General features: G+C 47.1%; 1 protein-coding gene across 3 annotated transcripts in view; it reads right to left on the bottom strand.

Moving 5' to 3' along the window:
• Positions 1-15,088, bottom strand: part of ACSF3 (acyl-CoA synthetase family member 3) — a 55,836-nt gene extending 40,748 nt beyond the window's left edge. Inside the window, exons 1-3 of one of the 3 annotated variants that reach the window (XM_040410036.1) lie at positions 15,040-15,088; positions 4,821-5,543; positions 1,886-2,041 (exon numbers count right to left, since the gene is read on the bottom strand). In XM_040410036.1, the coding sequence (XP_040265970.1) occupies positions 1,886-2,041; positions 4,821-5,468 (804 nt within the window). In that variant the 5' untranslated portion in view covers positions 5,469-5,543; positions 15,040-15,088. Of the gene's footprint in view, positions 1-1,885; positions 2,042-4,820; positions 5,588-6,132; positions 6,172-15,039 lie in introns of those variants that run through there. The other 2 variants (XM_040410037.1, XM_040410038.1) reach the window with 2 other exon arrangements.
• Between the last annotated feature and the right edge of the window lie 1,743 nt (positions 15,089-16,831).

Below are 16,831 nucleotides of genomic sequence, written 5' to 3'. Positions count from 1 at the left end.
GCTGCAGAATCAGTGGGGGTCCGACGATCAGTTGTTTTAAGAGACTGTGGCACTCGGGTGAGCACCGCAGCCTCTTCACAGCTTACCAAATGCTGTGCCGTCTACTGTATAGTGGATGTGTATGGTACTGTAGCTTAGCCCTATTAATGGAACTTGGCTGCGTCTAGGCTAGGGGTGGGCAACCTGCGGCACTCCAGCTGTTGTGAATATACAACTCCCAGCATGCATACTTGCTCTGCTCGCCTCAGAACTTTCATAGAAATAAATAAAGCATGCTGGGAATTGTAGTTGCACAACAGCTGGAGAGCCGCAAGTTGACCACCCCTGTAGGCCATATGACCGATGAAGATGATGTCACTGGCCTAGGAAGAGGCTGCAGCACTCACCAGCTGAGCAGCGGGGGCGCCATGAGTCGGACCCCCACCAATCAGATGCCGATGACCTATCCTGACAAAAGGTCATCAGCTTTACACACTCAGACAACGCCTTTAATAGAATTTTTTACATCTGTTACACTTAAAATACATAAAATGTTTTATGAGAAAATTCTGGTACGTTATTTTATTGAAATTAGTCTGTATGGAATAATTAAAGACTATAGACACCTTTGGGGCATTGTTTTAGTGCAATGCATGTATTTTTGTCTGAAAAGCATTTTTTTGCAATAGGGTTTTATTAAAGATTTTGTACCGTTTGGCTTCTGCAGCTTCTATGCACGTACAGTACATAGCAAGCTGCAGAATACCCTTCACCGTGAAATCCGTCACAGTTGGCTCGGTCCAGTTGACCTTTGATTTGGTCATAAATTAATTTACAAGACCAATCAGGAGAGAGGACCTGGAAAGCTGTCAGACAAGCTCTCTGATAGATTTCACTGTGAACAGCACTTTGCAGCTTGCGTGTACTGTAGTGTGATACACAGCAGCTGCAGAAGCCAAAAGGTACAACATTTTTATTAAAACCCTAATACAAAAATTATTTTCAGCATCAAAAGTATGCATTTAAAAGGTGTATTCCAGTGGTTTGAAGTTATTCCCAATCCATGGGATAACTGTTAAATCCCTACCGCTGGGACCCCCACCATCACAAAAATGGGGACCTGTACTCTGTGGAACCCCCCAAAATGCACAGAGCGGGCAGTTGGACATTCGCTCCATTCATTTCTAAGGGAGTTGTGGTTATAGCTATCTCTGGAGCTCCCACAGAAACAAATGGATCAGCGGTGAGCATGCCTGACCGGACGCTCTGTTCATGTCAAGGCACTGCACGGGTATAGTGTCTCCATTCTCATGATCAATGGGGTTAACAGCAGTAGGACCCCCACCGATCTAATAGCTATCCCCTAACTGCAAACAACCAAAATACTCAAAAAAAAAGAAAGAAAGAAATGTTCATAGCCTTTAATGATCTATTCACATGGAGCAGTATTCAAACATGTATTTACATATACAAAAGGTTCCCTGGTAAATGTAACAGCTGGCCGAACCTGCAAAAAATGGTAATACATAATCTGTCACTAATTATTATTATGCCCTTCACAGTTCCGGCATTTCAATGTGCAATGCTGGCAGTTTTGAATTTGCACCCGCTGCAATGCTTCATCCACCTGACTATTATGGGGACGTATGTGGCTACATGACCTTATTATCGGCATTCTGATCAGCTCAGAGAAGGGGAGACGTTATGTAACCTCTCTGTCGGACATTCCCTCCACAAATACTACAGTCACTCTCTCCCGAGCCTGACACGGCTGACAACAGAGAACAACAGAGTGGATGGATGTAGATGACGCGGTTCAGGTTTACGCTCCCTATAAACACAGTGATTATTTAATAAAGGTTCAGTATAAAATCTCAGGCCGCCCTCGACTCCAAGATCTCCTTACCTCCTTTGGAGAGAATTCAGGGAGCATGACACAAGTCGCCCCCACCCAAAGAGGACAGAGCAATTTGTTGACCACTCCGTGCACATGATGAAGCGGCAGAACGTGCAAAATACAATCCGATTTAGTCCACGACCATTCATCGATCAGAGCGGTTACCTGTGTGGAAGAAAAGAGCAGATTAACAACGAGTGACGAGGGGCTGAAGTGGGGAAGGTCATTCTAGTAGTAAAATACAATCAGAGCGTGGAGTAACGATAATCCAAAGCAGGGGTGCACAACCTTTTCCAGTCTGAGGGCCACGTTGTCACACAGCCGACTCCCAAGGGCCCAGAATCAAACATAAAGGGGCATTACTGCCTGAGACTTACTTGACACATTAGGATTTTATCCAATAAATGTCTGAAAGGTTCAGATTCCACTTCCAGGATGCTGAAGAAAATGGGGGACACCTTATATCTGATCGGTGGGGATCAGTGGTCACGATTACTGAACAGTTAAGGAAGTTGAAGATGAAATGATCTCTCAGAGGCATAAAGTTAAAGATGACACATTGGGCACCCTGCATGGTTAGTACCTAGTAGCACCCGCTTTGGCAAGTATCACAGCTTGTAAACGCTTTTTGTAGCCAGCCAAGAGTTTTTCAATTCTTTCAACATCATTGAAAATCTGACGATAGACCTCAAAAAGAGCAGTACATGCAAGACAGCCCAGGAATCTCACAGAATTGGAAGACTTCTGCAAGAAAAAAGGAAGAATAGACGAGAATCCATTAAATAAGAATTGAAAGGCTTTTGGCTGCTACTAGGAACTAACCATGCAGGGTGCCCGAAGTTTTGCTTCGGCCCTTTTCGTTATTTTGAAAATGTAAAAGATGAAAATACTTTTGCATGCCACTGTATATGCAGCTCAATCCCATTCAATTGAATAGGCCTGGGTTGCAATACCAAGCACGGCCACTATACAATGTACAGCGCTGTGCTTAGTAATATATTAGGAGACCTCTTCTAACAGCTGATCAGTGGCAATGCCAGGAGTTGGACCCCTACCAATCCGATACTGATGTCCTATCCTGAGGATAGGTCACCAAATTTCTACTTCCACAAAACTCCTTTAAAGGGGTTGTCCAAACCGCAACTCAAACTGAATAAATAGCTGAAATGTGTTTAACAAAGAAAAAAAAAAAAAATACTCACTTCTTGAAAGCAGCTGATGGTCCAATCCGTGGTCACATGCACAGATGCAGTCGTTCACTGGTCTTAGCTGTGACGTATCCCTGAGGGGGCTCAGTGGTCACGTGGCTGAAGCCAGCGAATGGATGCAGTAGTGCACATAACCACAGACAGGACACCACACTTCCAGGTCACAGGGGACCAGAAGCAGCGGGCACAAGACCCTCGCTGCTGGAACAATGCTGCATGCAAGAGGTGAGCTGACTTTTTACCATTACTTTAAGCACATTCCAGCCAATAATTAACTTCGGGTTAGGGGGTTAGACAACCCCTGTCTGACTGCTGCAGCTGAATTTGCAGACGGATGCCTTCACGGGACCCTGCAGTGGTCTAATTTGTGGTCATGTATTACTGAGTGAAACTCTGGCTCATAGAAGGCAGACTTCCCCTCTATAATGTTCATATGCCAGAATAGTGGACAACTATGGAACATCATATAATAAAAAGATACTCCAACTAAACAATTGTGATCGCAAGCTACCTGAAGGAGAAAATATACACAGGGAATGGTGCCAAAAGCAGTCCTCCACCCTGGCGTGAGCCCCGGTATTAAAGGATCATTCCAGTAGATAAAAGTTATCGCCTATTCACAGGATAGGGGATAACCATCAGATCGGTGGGGGTCCTAGAGGTAGGATCACGAGAACAGGTGCCCCATACCCCCAGCAGGGCCCCTGCTGCTGCACTGAAATGACCGGGTAGCCAGTCGCGAGGCCGCTCCATTCATTTCTATGGGAGTTCCGGAGACAGCCAAGCCCTCTACTACTGTGACCGGCCGCTCCGGTCATCCGCAGCGCCTCCCAGTAATTTATCCACCCATTCCACCACATGCTGAACCCTGGCACCAGGAAGACAGTAAACCATTCGGCTGGGGCGGTCTTGGCGTGAAATTATATCAGTCTTCCTGATTATAGAATCCCCTATAACCACTAACTGTCTAGGCCTAACTGCACTACCATCCCCCCCGACTACTAGCCGGGCTGTTCTCCCGGCTGTTAGGGACAACAGTATCCGCCAGGGCTACCATTTCTGAAACTGACAGCCGTGCACCATCGTCCAACTTGGCCATTTTGCTTGGAAGCACAGAAAGAGGATTGGCCTTCCTCTTCTGGGATCCCTTTCTACTCCCTCTAAGTACATTAACCAGTTCCTTGCCCGTTCCTGCTGATCCACCACCTGATCTCCAACTTCCATATTCACCCCACTAACTGCTTGCTCAGTGAGCAGCATGCTCCTCTCAAGACTGTCAGTCGCCCTCAGTATTGCTTTTTCCTCTTCCAGATGGGCAAGGCGCTCACATCTTTCACAGCGGTACTCACCCTGGAACACCTGCTCCAGTTGTGCACACATGTGGCAGACTGCGCACTTACGGAAACCTCCAATGTTGCTAGCCATTATCCCATATAAAAAAAACAATGAAGATGAATAAAGTAGACGACTTACGGGTTCTTTGCTCCTTGTCTTAAACTCCGGTTCTTTAACTCCACTTATTCATAAGCCACTTAGTGCAGCAAGCTCAGAACTCTCACTTCAGCAAATGGCATTTATCACGTAGACCAGGGGTGGGGAACCTTTTTGCTGCCGAGGGCCATTTGGATATTTGTAAAATCGTTCGGGGGCAATAGAAAATTCTCAACTTAAAATTTTGACGGCTATATTTGGTCAAAACATATATCTGATGCGCACATAGATTTCTTTCTTCTTACCATTGCACTCAGGTTTTGGTGGGTGCTGAGGACACCTTTTGGTCTTCCAGTAGTTCCACTGGTATAAATAATCATGGCCCCCCTTTCTTTCCAATCCAGGTTTAAATGATGGTCTTCTACATTGAAAATGTCTTCTGTAGGGCTGTTTTGTGGAAAATCAGGCACCGTAAGGTTTTCTATCCCCAACTTGTCCGCTAAAGGTGCAATTACACCTGCGTATGTCGCCTCCGCAAGAACCACTGCACTCTGCGAATCCTTCAAAATGTACTCCAGCTCAAGGGGTGGGTGATTTTTATAAAGCGGGACGGCAATGGCACCGTTCATCCATGCCGCCCACTGACACACCACATAGGAGGAGTCATTTGGGCAAAGGAAAGCCACTCTTTCTGGGGGAAAGTCATTTCTAGGGTTACCCAGGACACAAGCAATTTCTTTAGACAGAGCGAAGCTTCTGCAATATAAATCCTGGTAACTGTGAGGTCCATGTTGATCGACCAATGCTGTTCTGTTACCATAGGCTGGAGCCTTATAAAACACTGGGGTATGCGGCTGGCTCGGACTGGGTACTGGAGTATGAAGGGAGCAGGAAAGGGTGCGGAGACAGTGCAGTCTTACTGTGGAGAGTAAGCGGTGACATCTTCCTGCCATTTCCTCTCACTTGTGACAGTAGAACAGCAGAGCATGAGGATCCGATGTCCACTCTTAAAGGCAAGTTCATTTCACCTATAAACCATGATGACTAAATGAAGTTAGGCGATTTATTCGCACTGCAAAAAAAACAAAAAAAAACTTTAGATTGCAATACTTAGTGTTGAGCGAACTTGTGTTTTAAGTTCAGCGTCTAAAGTTCGGGTTATCGAAGAATCGCGTTAAGGATTCCGCTACCACGGACCACAACGGAATTTAGAATCCATAACGCGATTCTTCGATAACCCGAACTTTAGACGCCGAACTTAAAACACAAGTTCGCTCAACACTATTAGTAACCTCATACAATCAATCTGGTCTCTAGATCTGCACATTATTTCATCTGTCGAAGCAGCAGCCTGTGCTCCAGAGCTGCTCCTCCTAATGTCAACTGCAACCATAGTCAACCATTACGGTCGCCGCAAGAACAGCCTTCTAGTTACCCACACTAATTCATGTCTGTTCTCTTTCTTCCCCCCTCCCACATCCATTTCTACCAATCTTGTATATTCTACTTCCATATTTACATGAGATAATACACATCATTTTATCAGTATTTCATTCATATTTACAAATGTGGTATGACCATACTGATGTTAAAGGGCATCTGTCAGCAGATTTGTACCTATGAAACTTGCAGCTGAAGGAATCTCTGTTGGTCCCATGTTCATATGAGCCCGCATTACTGAGAAAAGTGATGATTTAATGTATGCAAATGATCCTCTAGGAGCAATGGGGGCGTTGCCATTACACCTAGAGGCTCAGCTCTCTCTACAGCTGCTCCGCCCTCTGCGCAGGACCAGGCAGTGTTTCAATCATCATTACACCTACTCCTGTCAATCACAGTGCAGGGGCGCAGCCTCTAGTTCTCATGTATGTCCCAATGAGCTACAGTCATCTACCTTCAATGTGATCAAAAGTGACCTGGAGTAAGCACAACATTTATTAACCCCTTAAGGACGGGCTCATTTTCACCTTCAGGACCAGGCCATTCTTTGCAAATCTGACCAGTGTCACTTTATGTGGTTATAACTTTAAAACGCTTTGACTTATCCAGGCCATTCTGAGATTGTTTTTTTCGTCACATATTGTACTTCATGACACTGGTAAAATGGAGTAAAAAAAAATCATTTTTATTTATAAAAAAAAAATACAAAATTTGCCAAAAATTTGGAAAAATTTGCAAATTTCCAAGTTTCAATTTCTCTACTTCTATAATACATATTAATACCTACAAAAATAGTTATTACTTTACATTTCCCATATGTCTACTTCATGTTTGGATCATTTTGGGAATGACATTTTATTTTTGGGGGACGTTACAAGGCTTAGAAGTTTAGAAGTAAATCTTGAAATTTCTCAGAAATGTTCAAAAACCAACTTTTTAAAGGACCAGTTCAGGTCTGAAGTCACTTTGCGAGGTTTACATAATAGAAACCACCCAAAAATGACCCCATTCTAGAAACTACACCCCTCAAGGTATTAAAAACTGATTTTACAAACTTTGTTAACCCTTTAGGTGTTGCACAAGATTTAATGGAAAATAGAGATACAATTTCAAAATTTCACTTTTTTGGCAGATTTTCCATTTTAATATTTTTTTTCCAGTTACAAAGCAAGGGTTAACAGTCAAACAAAACTCAATATTTATGGCCCGGATTCTGTAGCTTACAGAAACACCCCATATGTGGTTGTAAACTGCTGTACGAGCACACGGCAGGGCGCAGAAGGAAAGGAATGCCATACGGTTTTTGGAAGGCAGATTTTGCTGGACTGTTTTTTTTTACACCATGTCCCATTTGAAGCCCCCCTGATGCACCCCTAGAGTAGAAACTCCATAAAAGTGACCCCATCTAAGAAACTACACCCCTCAAGGTATTCAAAACTGATTTTACAAACGTCGTTAACCCTTTAGGTGTTCCACAAGAATTAATGGAAAATAGAGATACAATTTCAAAATTTCACTTTTTTGGCAGATTTTTCATTTTAATATTTTTTTTTCCAGTTACAAAGCAAGGGTTAACAGCCAAACAAAACTCAATATTTATGGCTCCGATTCTGTAGTTTAAAGAAACACCCGAGGGGCGTGTCTGGACACCGCAGGAGATGGCCGATAGAATGACCGGCAATTAACTGGCCAGCAGCCCTCCAACACCAGCCCACATGGGGAAGAAAACTGGACCCAAGAGAACCCCTCTCCCTCCTCGGTCCCCCTCACCTGCCAGGACCATCCATCAGTGCTGGGAGCGAACGCCCGGATCGGCGCTCCCGCCGCACCACACCAGGACACAGAGGGCCACCCGCCATTCCTCCCTCCCTCCTCCTGTCTCCCGCGCTTCAGACAGTGAGTGCAGATCGGTACAGCAGTGGTCCTCTGCTAGTTTTACAAAGGAGTCTGAAGCCTTACCCGCGGCTTCCCCGTGTGGAATATCGGCTCTGCAGCTCCCCCCTGCTGCCCTGGAGTCTCTGCCGCCCGCCGATAACAGCGTGGACACTGTCATGGCGGCCCCTGGATCCGTTCCACGTAAAGAGGCAGAGCGCACAGGTACCGGGTCTCCCCTTAGGGTTTGGGATCCTACCCCTGTGGCCCACACACCTAGCCATATTGGGGCTCCCCTGCAAAAACCCCGGCCTGACAAGCCTCCTCCGTTCCCTCCCTGTGCTGGATCAAGGGGATAGCAGCTCCCCTCTGACATGTGGGCCAGATCACCAAGCCCTCCACCACTCACTGTTACGGGCCCATCAGCCTCACCTGAGCCCCCACAACCTTGGGCGAGCTACTTTTGCAGTTTTCCTACAAAGGAGGATTTTTCGGCCCTTTATCTCTGAAGTTACAGAAGCCTGCAGGGCCGAGAGGGCAGCGGTCCGCACTGATATCAAACTAGTGGTGGATTGGGTGGACTCTCTGGAAAAAGCCCATGATGACACCAGGCAGTACGTTTCTGTTCTTCATGAATCTATCTCTGCCCAAACAGCTGTACTTCGGGGCATGGGACGGCACTTGGAGGACTTAGATAACCGGGGCCGTCGCAATAATATCAGGATATGCGGCCTACCAGAAGCATCCGGAGAGGAAGACCTCTTTGCCACGCTAGAAGCCATGTTTAATATGGTCCTGGGGCACCTACCCTCGCATAAAATCAAGCTGGACAGGGCGAACAGGGCACTCAAGCCCAAGGGCTCCGCTGCCCACCCCAGGGACGTAATTTGCTGCGTCCACGACTTTGCCCTTAAAGAAGCCATCATGGCTAAAGCACAATCTCTGCGCAACCTTGACTTTTATGGCGCTCCTGTGCAGCTGTTTCCTGACCTATCCTGATTTACGCTCCAGAAAATGAGACACCTCCAACCTCTTCTTGCATCACTCAGGAACCGCCAGATCGCCTATCGCTGGGGATTCCCATTTGCCCTGGTGGTCCGGCATCAGGGAAGGACAGAGACTCTCCGTTCCTTCACCCTTTTTGCAAGTCGCCGGAAATCCCTATACCTGACATATCTGATTGGGAGTTTGAGTCCCCAGCGCCTCCGCCACCATGCACTTGGTCACCTGTCGCCAGGAAAAGAAAACCAGGTTCAAGTACGTCCTCTTCCCCACGGTCTCCTCTGTCATCAGGACTACGTCCGCCTGCCTGACCTCTCCTGGCCTGGAGGAAATGGCTGTCCTGAGCCATGCTCTTACCCCCTCTAGGTTCACAGGGACATTGGACTCTGATGAATCAGTATATGAGTCGTCTATCAGTATTGTTTAGCCAGTTGCTGACTACTTTCTTTTTTTCCTGCTCCTTTACGGTGCGGGCTCTCCGTAGGGCCCTTATAGTTCTTCGTTTACTATATACGTTTTCTGAGATTTACTCTCTAGCCGGCCTTGACCTGCTGGTCTCTGACACTCTTACCCCCTGAGGGGATTTTTTTGTTTTCCCCTGGCAGGGACTCCCTCCCTGGGAATAGTTATTTACTGTTACTTATTTGTCTGATTTTGTGTTGTCTTGTCCTGTCTCCCTCCCCCTCCTTGTTTCTTCCATTTTTCTCCTATTATAGGTGCCTGAACTCCCTTGTCTGTGGGGATCGTACACCTCAATTTAACCCGTGACCTGTTGCTCCGTTAGTGTGACACCGCTGACGCACACGGAATATATGCAAGATACAGCTCACCGGAATAATATATACCATCACATATCCTCATGGTGAAGTGCGTAACTCTCAATGTCAGGGGGCTCAGCTCCAATGCCAACGGGAAGCTCTTGCTTTTGGAACTGAAATCCCTTAAAGCAGACGACGTGTTCCTGCAGGAAACACACTTTGATGGCGGCTCCTCCTTCCGTTTTGCCTCTCACTTGTACCCTATTGCTTACTCGGCTACTCATTGCCGTAGGAAGGCGGGGGTCACCATCTTGATATCCACGCAGTGTCCCCTCAGAGTTGAATCTTCAACGCTGGACCCCCAGGGGCGTTATATTATTCTCCGCGGTCACTTAGCAGATAAACCCATCACTTTATGTAACATTTATGCCCCAAATACTTTGCAGATCCGCTTTCTCTGCGGAATTTTCTGCAAGGTTTTTGTTGAAGGAGCGGACTCTCCGGAGCCTTTGGTACTTCTGGGCGGGGACTTTAATGCCGTTTTCTCTGACTCAATGGATCGCCTGGCTTTACAGGGTAGGCCGGTGCACGCGACACAGCAGCGCTTGGCTAGGGACTTTCGTAATGTAGTGTGGAAGTATTCCCTGTATGACCTCTGGCGTCTCTCCCACCCAACTGACAGATCCTTCTCCTTTACTCTGCCCCACACGGATCCAACACCCGTATCGACAATTGTTTTGGTACAATCTCGACCCTTCGGTTATTGGAGGGTGCGGATATGGGCCAAATCACCTGGTCCGATCACGCCCCAGTAATGATCGACATTAGTAGTGGATCGGGTCATGTCCGCCAATGCCACTGGAGACTTAATGACTCCCTTTTGAAGCAGAACATTACTAGGGAGTAACTTCGAGAACATTTGAAGTCCTACTTTGCTTTAAATGAGGGGTCAGTGGGAGATGTTTGTCCTCTGTGGGAGGCCCATAAGGCGGTCATGAGGGGTCATTGTATTGGGATAAGCTCCAGACTAAAGAGGGACTCGGTTGCCCTGGTCAAGACTCCTACCTCCCGCCTGCGAACCCTAGAGGGCAAGATGGCTACTTCTCCCTCACGCTCCACACTCAGACGAATTGTCGACACTAGAGCCCAACTAAAGAGTCTAGCTTTAGGTCGTGTCAACAAGCTATTGCTTTACACGCGACATCGTTACTATGCCTGGGGGAACAAACCACACACGCTACTGGCCAGACAACTCAGGAACTGCACTCCCCAAGCGAGTCCGAGTGCTATTAAGGGGGCAGATGGAACAATTCACTATGACCCTAGGGTGATAGCGGAGAGGTTCTCGACCTACTACACTGCCCTGTACAATCTACCCTCCGACCTCCCCTCCGATGAGGGACTCCAGTACACTCCAGTACCTAGCCTCCTGTCACCTTCCTACCCTGACAGCCTCCGATCTCTCCATCCTTAATGGTCCGGTCACTCCTGAAGAGATAGGGGAAATAGTAGACCAGTTGCCTGAAGGTAAATCCCCAGGACCTGACGGCTTTTCATCTGAATACTATAAGGCCCCTTTCACACGAGCGAGTTTTCCGCGCAGGTGCAATGCGTGACGTGAACGCATAGCACCCGCACTGAATCCTGACCCATCCATTTCAATGGGTCTGTGTACATGAGCGGTGATTTTCACGCATCAGTTCTGCGTTGCGTAAAAATCGCAGCATGTTCTATATTCTGCGTTTTTCACACAGCCCTGGCCCCATAGAAGTGAATGGGGCTGCGTGAAAAACGCATTGCATCCGCAAGCAAGTGCGGGTGCGATGCGTTTTTCACTGATGGTTGCTAAGAGATGTTGTTTGTAAACCTTCCGTTTTTTATCACGCGCGTGAAAAACGCATCAAAACGCATTGCACCCGCGCGGAAAAAACTGAACAACTGAACGCAATCGCAGACAAAACTGACTGAATTTGCTTGCAAAATAGTGCGAGTTTCACTGAACGCACCCTCAACGCATCCGGCCCAAAAACATGATGCCCGTGTGAAAGAGGCCTAAGGCTTTCAAGACCGAACTAACCCCTCACTTAGTGACCCTTTTTAACCATTTCCTAGCCGGCAATGCGGTACCTGCGCAGATGTCCCACTCTTATCTCACGATGATCCCGAAACCTGGGAAAGATCCCCACGAATGCCAAAATAACAGGCCCATTGCCCTACTTAACTCAGACATTAAGATCTATACCAAAGTCCTGGCCTCCCGACTAAATGTTTTCCTCCCCGCCCTGATCCATAAAGACCAGGTGGGGTTTGTCCCAGGCCACCAGGGAGCTGACAACACCCGCAGAAGCATTGACCTGATAGATGTTGTATCTCGATCGGGGGAGGAGGCGCTACTTTTTAGTTTAGACGCCGAAAAGGCGTTTGACCATTTAAGCTGGCCATTCCTCTTTGCTACACTGCAAGCATACGGTCTTTCTGGCCCCTTCGTTCACGCCATACGTAGCTTATACTCCTCCCCCGCAGCGACAATCAAACTCTCTCATGCCCAGTCTCGCCCCATACGCATTGCCAACGGGACGGTGCATGGTTGCCCCTTGTCTCCTCTTTTATTTGCTATGTGTATCGAGGCCATGGCGGCCAAAATCAGATCCTGCCCGGATGTCAGAGGGGTTAAGGTTAGGGACAAGGAATTCAAATTGTCTCTATACGCGGACGGCATCCTCCTTACCCTTACCAAGGATGAGGTGACGGTTAGATTGGCACTATTTTGGTGGGCGTACGCCTTTTTGATCACTTGCTGTTGTACTTTTTGTGATGTAAGGTGACAATTTTTTTTTTATTTAGCACATTTTTTTTTTTTTACGGTGTTCATCTGAGGGGTTAGGTCATGTGATATGTTTATAGAGCCGGTCGATACGGACGCGACGATACCTAATATGTCTATATGTCTTTTCCCTATTTTAAAAAAATATATTACTTTCTTTTTGGAAAAGGACGCTTTTTTTTTTTTACTTGAAACTTTTAATTTAATTTTATTAACTCTTTTTTTTTTTCACTTTATTATTTGTCCCACTCTGGGACTTCAACATTACAGGGTCTGATCCCTGTTTCAATGCAGCACGATACATCTGTATTGTGCTGTATTGAACTGTTAGTGTCTTAGGGCTCTTTCACACTTGCGTTGTCCGGATCCGGCATGTACTCCACTTGCCGGAATTACACTCCGGATCCGGAAAAACATGGGGCGATCACATGATCCATGCGCTTGGGGCGCCCTGACGTCACTCTGGAGCGCCCCAGGAGCCGCACGGACGGTAAGTATGCTGCTCCCCCGCTACACTTTACCATGGCTGCCAGGACTTTAGCATCCCGGCAGCCATGGTAACCATTCAGAAAAAGCTAAATGTCGGCTCCGGCAATGCGCCGAAACGACGTTTAGCTTAAGGCCAGATCCGGATCAATGCCTTTCAATGGGCATTAATTCCGGATCCGGCATTGCGGCAAGTGTTCCGGATTTTTGGCCGGAGCAAAAAGTGCAGCATGCTGCGGTATTTTCTCCGGCCAAAAAACGTTCCGTTCAGGAACTGAAGACATCCTGATGCATCCTGAACGGATTTCTCTCCATTCAGAATGCATGGGGATAATCCTGATGAGGATTCTTCCGGCATAGAGCCCCGACGACGGAACTCTATGCCGGAAGACAAGAACGCAAGTGTGAAAGAGCCCTTACACTGTAAGGCTACTTTCACATTACCGTTTTTCTTTTCCGGCATAGAGTTCCGTCACAGGGGCTCTATACCGGAAATGAACTGATCAGGCATATCCCCATGCATTCTAAATGGAGAGTAATCTGTTCAGGATGCATCAGGATGTCTTCAGTTCAGTCATTTTGACTGATCAGGCAAAAGAGAAAACCGTAGCATGCTACGGTTTTATCTCCGGCGAAAAAAACTCAAGACTTGCCTGAATGCCGGATCTGGCATTTTTTTCCATAGGAATGTATTAGTGCCGGACCCGTCGTTCCAGTCTGCGCATGCGCAGACCTTTAAAAATGAGAGAAAAATAAATACCGGATCCATTTTGCCTGATGACACCAGAAAAATGGATCTGGTATTGCAATGCATTTTTCAGACTGATCAGGCATTTTTCAAACTGATCAGGATCCTGATCTTAGCTGCCACTGAGGAAGGGGTAAGAGGTCCCCGAAACGCGTCTGGCGTAACCAGCTGATAAACTCCCACTTCGACCAAGGCCTTCTTATAGATGACACAGAATGATACAAAGTCTGTGAACAATCTTCTTTAAAATCTGGAGTGCTCCAGTGAAAATCTTCTTCATACAGGATCCGCCGAGCACAGTTCCCGCGATACTTTGTCATAACCACAGACCAGAAGCACGTCAGTTCCCACGATACCTCGCTACAGTCTCGGACCAGAGGTACGTCACAGACCACGTGAGACGCGGGCGCTCTGGGATACAAACAACTCGTTGCAAACCAAGCCAGAAGTACGCCATAGACCGCGCCACTTCGGCGTCTAGCTTCACCAACGCGGGACTACGCTCACTATAGGAGTCAAGTAAGCGGGAGTCACCCTGACCTTGAACCACTATTCGGGCTAAGGCAAGACCCATCTCTCTTACCTCGGAGCACATAGCACTTTATTCACTCATTGAAGTAGGTTGCGACCAAAGGCATTTTGGTCTGTGTTCAAACTGTGGACAGGACCCACAACTACAGAACCAAGCGGTTTTTAGCTCTCTCTATACAGACACTGTCGAGAGAAAGGACAATATTTTGTTTTGTCTCCTATTCACGGAACTATACGCAGAAAGAATATTCTTGAACCTATTTGACTATTAGAACCTAATATGATTGGGACATTCTTATGAAGTACTATACATCATCGATATTATATGATATTTGATCACTAGAACCCAATATGATTGAAACATCTTTATGAAATATTACATGTCAGTGCTGCTATAAATTTTTAGCTATTTTTATCACAGATTTTATTTTTTATCGTGTGTATTTTATTGTAGTTTTTTGTGAATTAAATTGTGTGATCACCTTACATTGTATTTTAGTCTATTTTTTATCCATATTCTACCACACATACAGAGTGCCAGTCCAATCTATCTATTTATGTTGCAATGTAGTTGTGCCCTATGACACACGTCATCGTGTAGCCCCGGCCTCGCTGCGTGCCACAATCATGACCTCCCCTGGTACAGGGCATAGAAGGGATTAGTGCACGTAGATATCACAAGAAACAACCCAGTTTATAGGCGTCCATACACACAGCTGCCGCACAGCTCGGCAGTAACGCCGCCATGCTGTGGAGGATAGCTAGGTGTGAGGATGACTGGTCACTGTACACACAGCACAGACACGGCTGTATTATATCAATGCGACTCGTCCACACTATGTAACCCCAAGAAACGCTCTCACCTTGTGTCACTGGGGGACCGGTCCTTCCCTACACAGCTCCGCCGGAAACACGGAGGAGAACTCATGGTTCCGCCTGCCGAGGAATGCAGGTACTGCAAGGGCTAGCGTACAGTGGGATTCTCAGCTTGTCGTTTCAGTCTCCCTCTGCTGAGTTATTACAGCGTCTCTGCTCTTACATCTGCGCGGATAAAATGTGGTTGTTTTTTTTTCTTGTAATTTCATTTATTATTAATACTTTTGTTATTATTAGGTGCCGCGGTAACGCTAGGCCTCAGGCTGGTAAGGTGTTGCCCATAGCGGCCAATCAGATTGCCGCTATCATTTTCAAACCTGCTGTGGGAGAACTCGTATCTGATTGGTCGCCACAGGCGACAACTCTCCAGATCTTATACATAAGGCCCAATGGGGGAGATTGATCAAAAGTGGTGTAAAGGCAAAGCATAGCAGCCAATCAGATCCCACCTTTTCATTTGGAAAATGAAAGGTGGAATTTGATTGGTTGCTATGGGCAACTAAGCCAGTTTTCCTTTGCACCAGTTTTTTATAAATCTCAACCCAATGTGTCAGAGGGGAGGTTGTAGTTTTAATGATAGGATGACTCCTCATGATTATATATGTGAAAACAAAAAAATGTTGCCTACCTTAAAGGGGTGTGGTTTATTTTTTTAAAAAAAGTGATGTTTAGCCCAGAAAACGTGTTGGCAGACGATTTGCGCGCTGCACTCCCTTGGCCAGTATGCATTAAACTGCAGGATTGAGTAAAATATCCTCAGACCTCAGTCTATGATCTGGGCCCCATTTGCAGAGCATAGGCTGCTGTAAACTGCGATCCGTCGTCCAGTCTGCAGGCAGCGTGTCATAGAGCAGGAGGAGCTGAGCAGAACAATTCATAGTTTTATGGGAAATAATTCAGTATAACTCTTCATTTACTGATCTAAAACTCATTTTGGGCTCAGGAGTCCAGTGGGCGGTCCTAATCAGTGATTGACAGCCTTCTCTGTAGGAGTCTGTGCACAGGTAGCTGACAATCAGTAATTAGGACCGCCCACTTGACTCCTAAGCCCAAAATGAGCAGTTTTACATCAATAAATGACAAGTTAAGCCTCATGCAGACGTTCGTAGAACACTGTCCGTGAGACACCGGACTGGCATTGCAGGAGCGCACGGCGTCATAGCAACCAATGACGCTGTGCGCTCCTGCAATGCCAGTTCGGTATCTCACGGACCATGTTCCATGAACGTCTGCATGAGGCTTTATACTGAATCTTTTCCCGTCTGCTCGGCTCCTCCTGCTCTATAACTAGGGTGGCCAGATATCCGGTTTCAGGCCGGACAGTCCGGTTTTCTGTCTCCCTGTCCTCCTTCCGGCGCAGAGCCTGGACGGACACAGGGATGTCCACCCTTTCAGTAGCTCGCTCTCAGACAGCAGCACTGCGCTGTGTGAGCGTGAGCTGCAGCAACGGACTGAGGCTTCTCTCACCCCCAGTCAGTCACTAGAGCCGCAGACATGGCTCCCTGTGGCTGACAGAGGGGGAGAGAAGCACCCCGGCTGCCCCCAGCTCACCTTCCCCTCAGAAACTTCTTCCCTCTCCTCCCCCCGTTTTTTTCCCGGCTGACGATGGGGGGGCTGTCTTCGCGGAGATGGGGCTTGGCTTCACGGAGGCAGGCGTGGTTTATCGGTTTGGGGGCGTGGCCGGTGAGGTCCGGCTTTCTTGTGTGAAGCCAGTGGCCACCCTATCTATAACACGCCACCCGCAGATCAGACACTATGGGGGAGTTAAAGGAAAACTGG

Source organism: Bufo bufo, chromosome 10 (assembly GCF_905171765.1).
Source record: "Bufo bufo chromosome 10, aBufBuf1.1, whole genome shotgun sequence".
Classification (NCBI taxonomy): Eukaryota; Metazoa; Chordata; class Amphibia; order Anura; family Bufonidae; genus Bufo; species Bufo bufo.
This window is presented reverse-complemented; position numbering and strand designations above follow the sequence as displayed.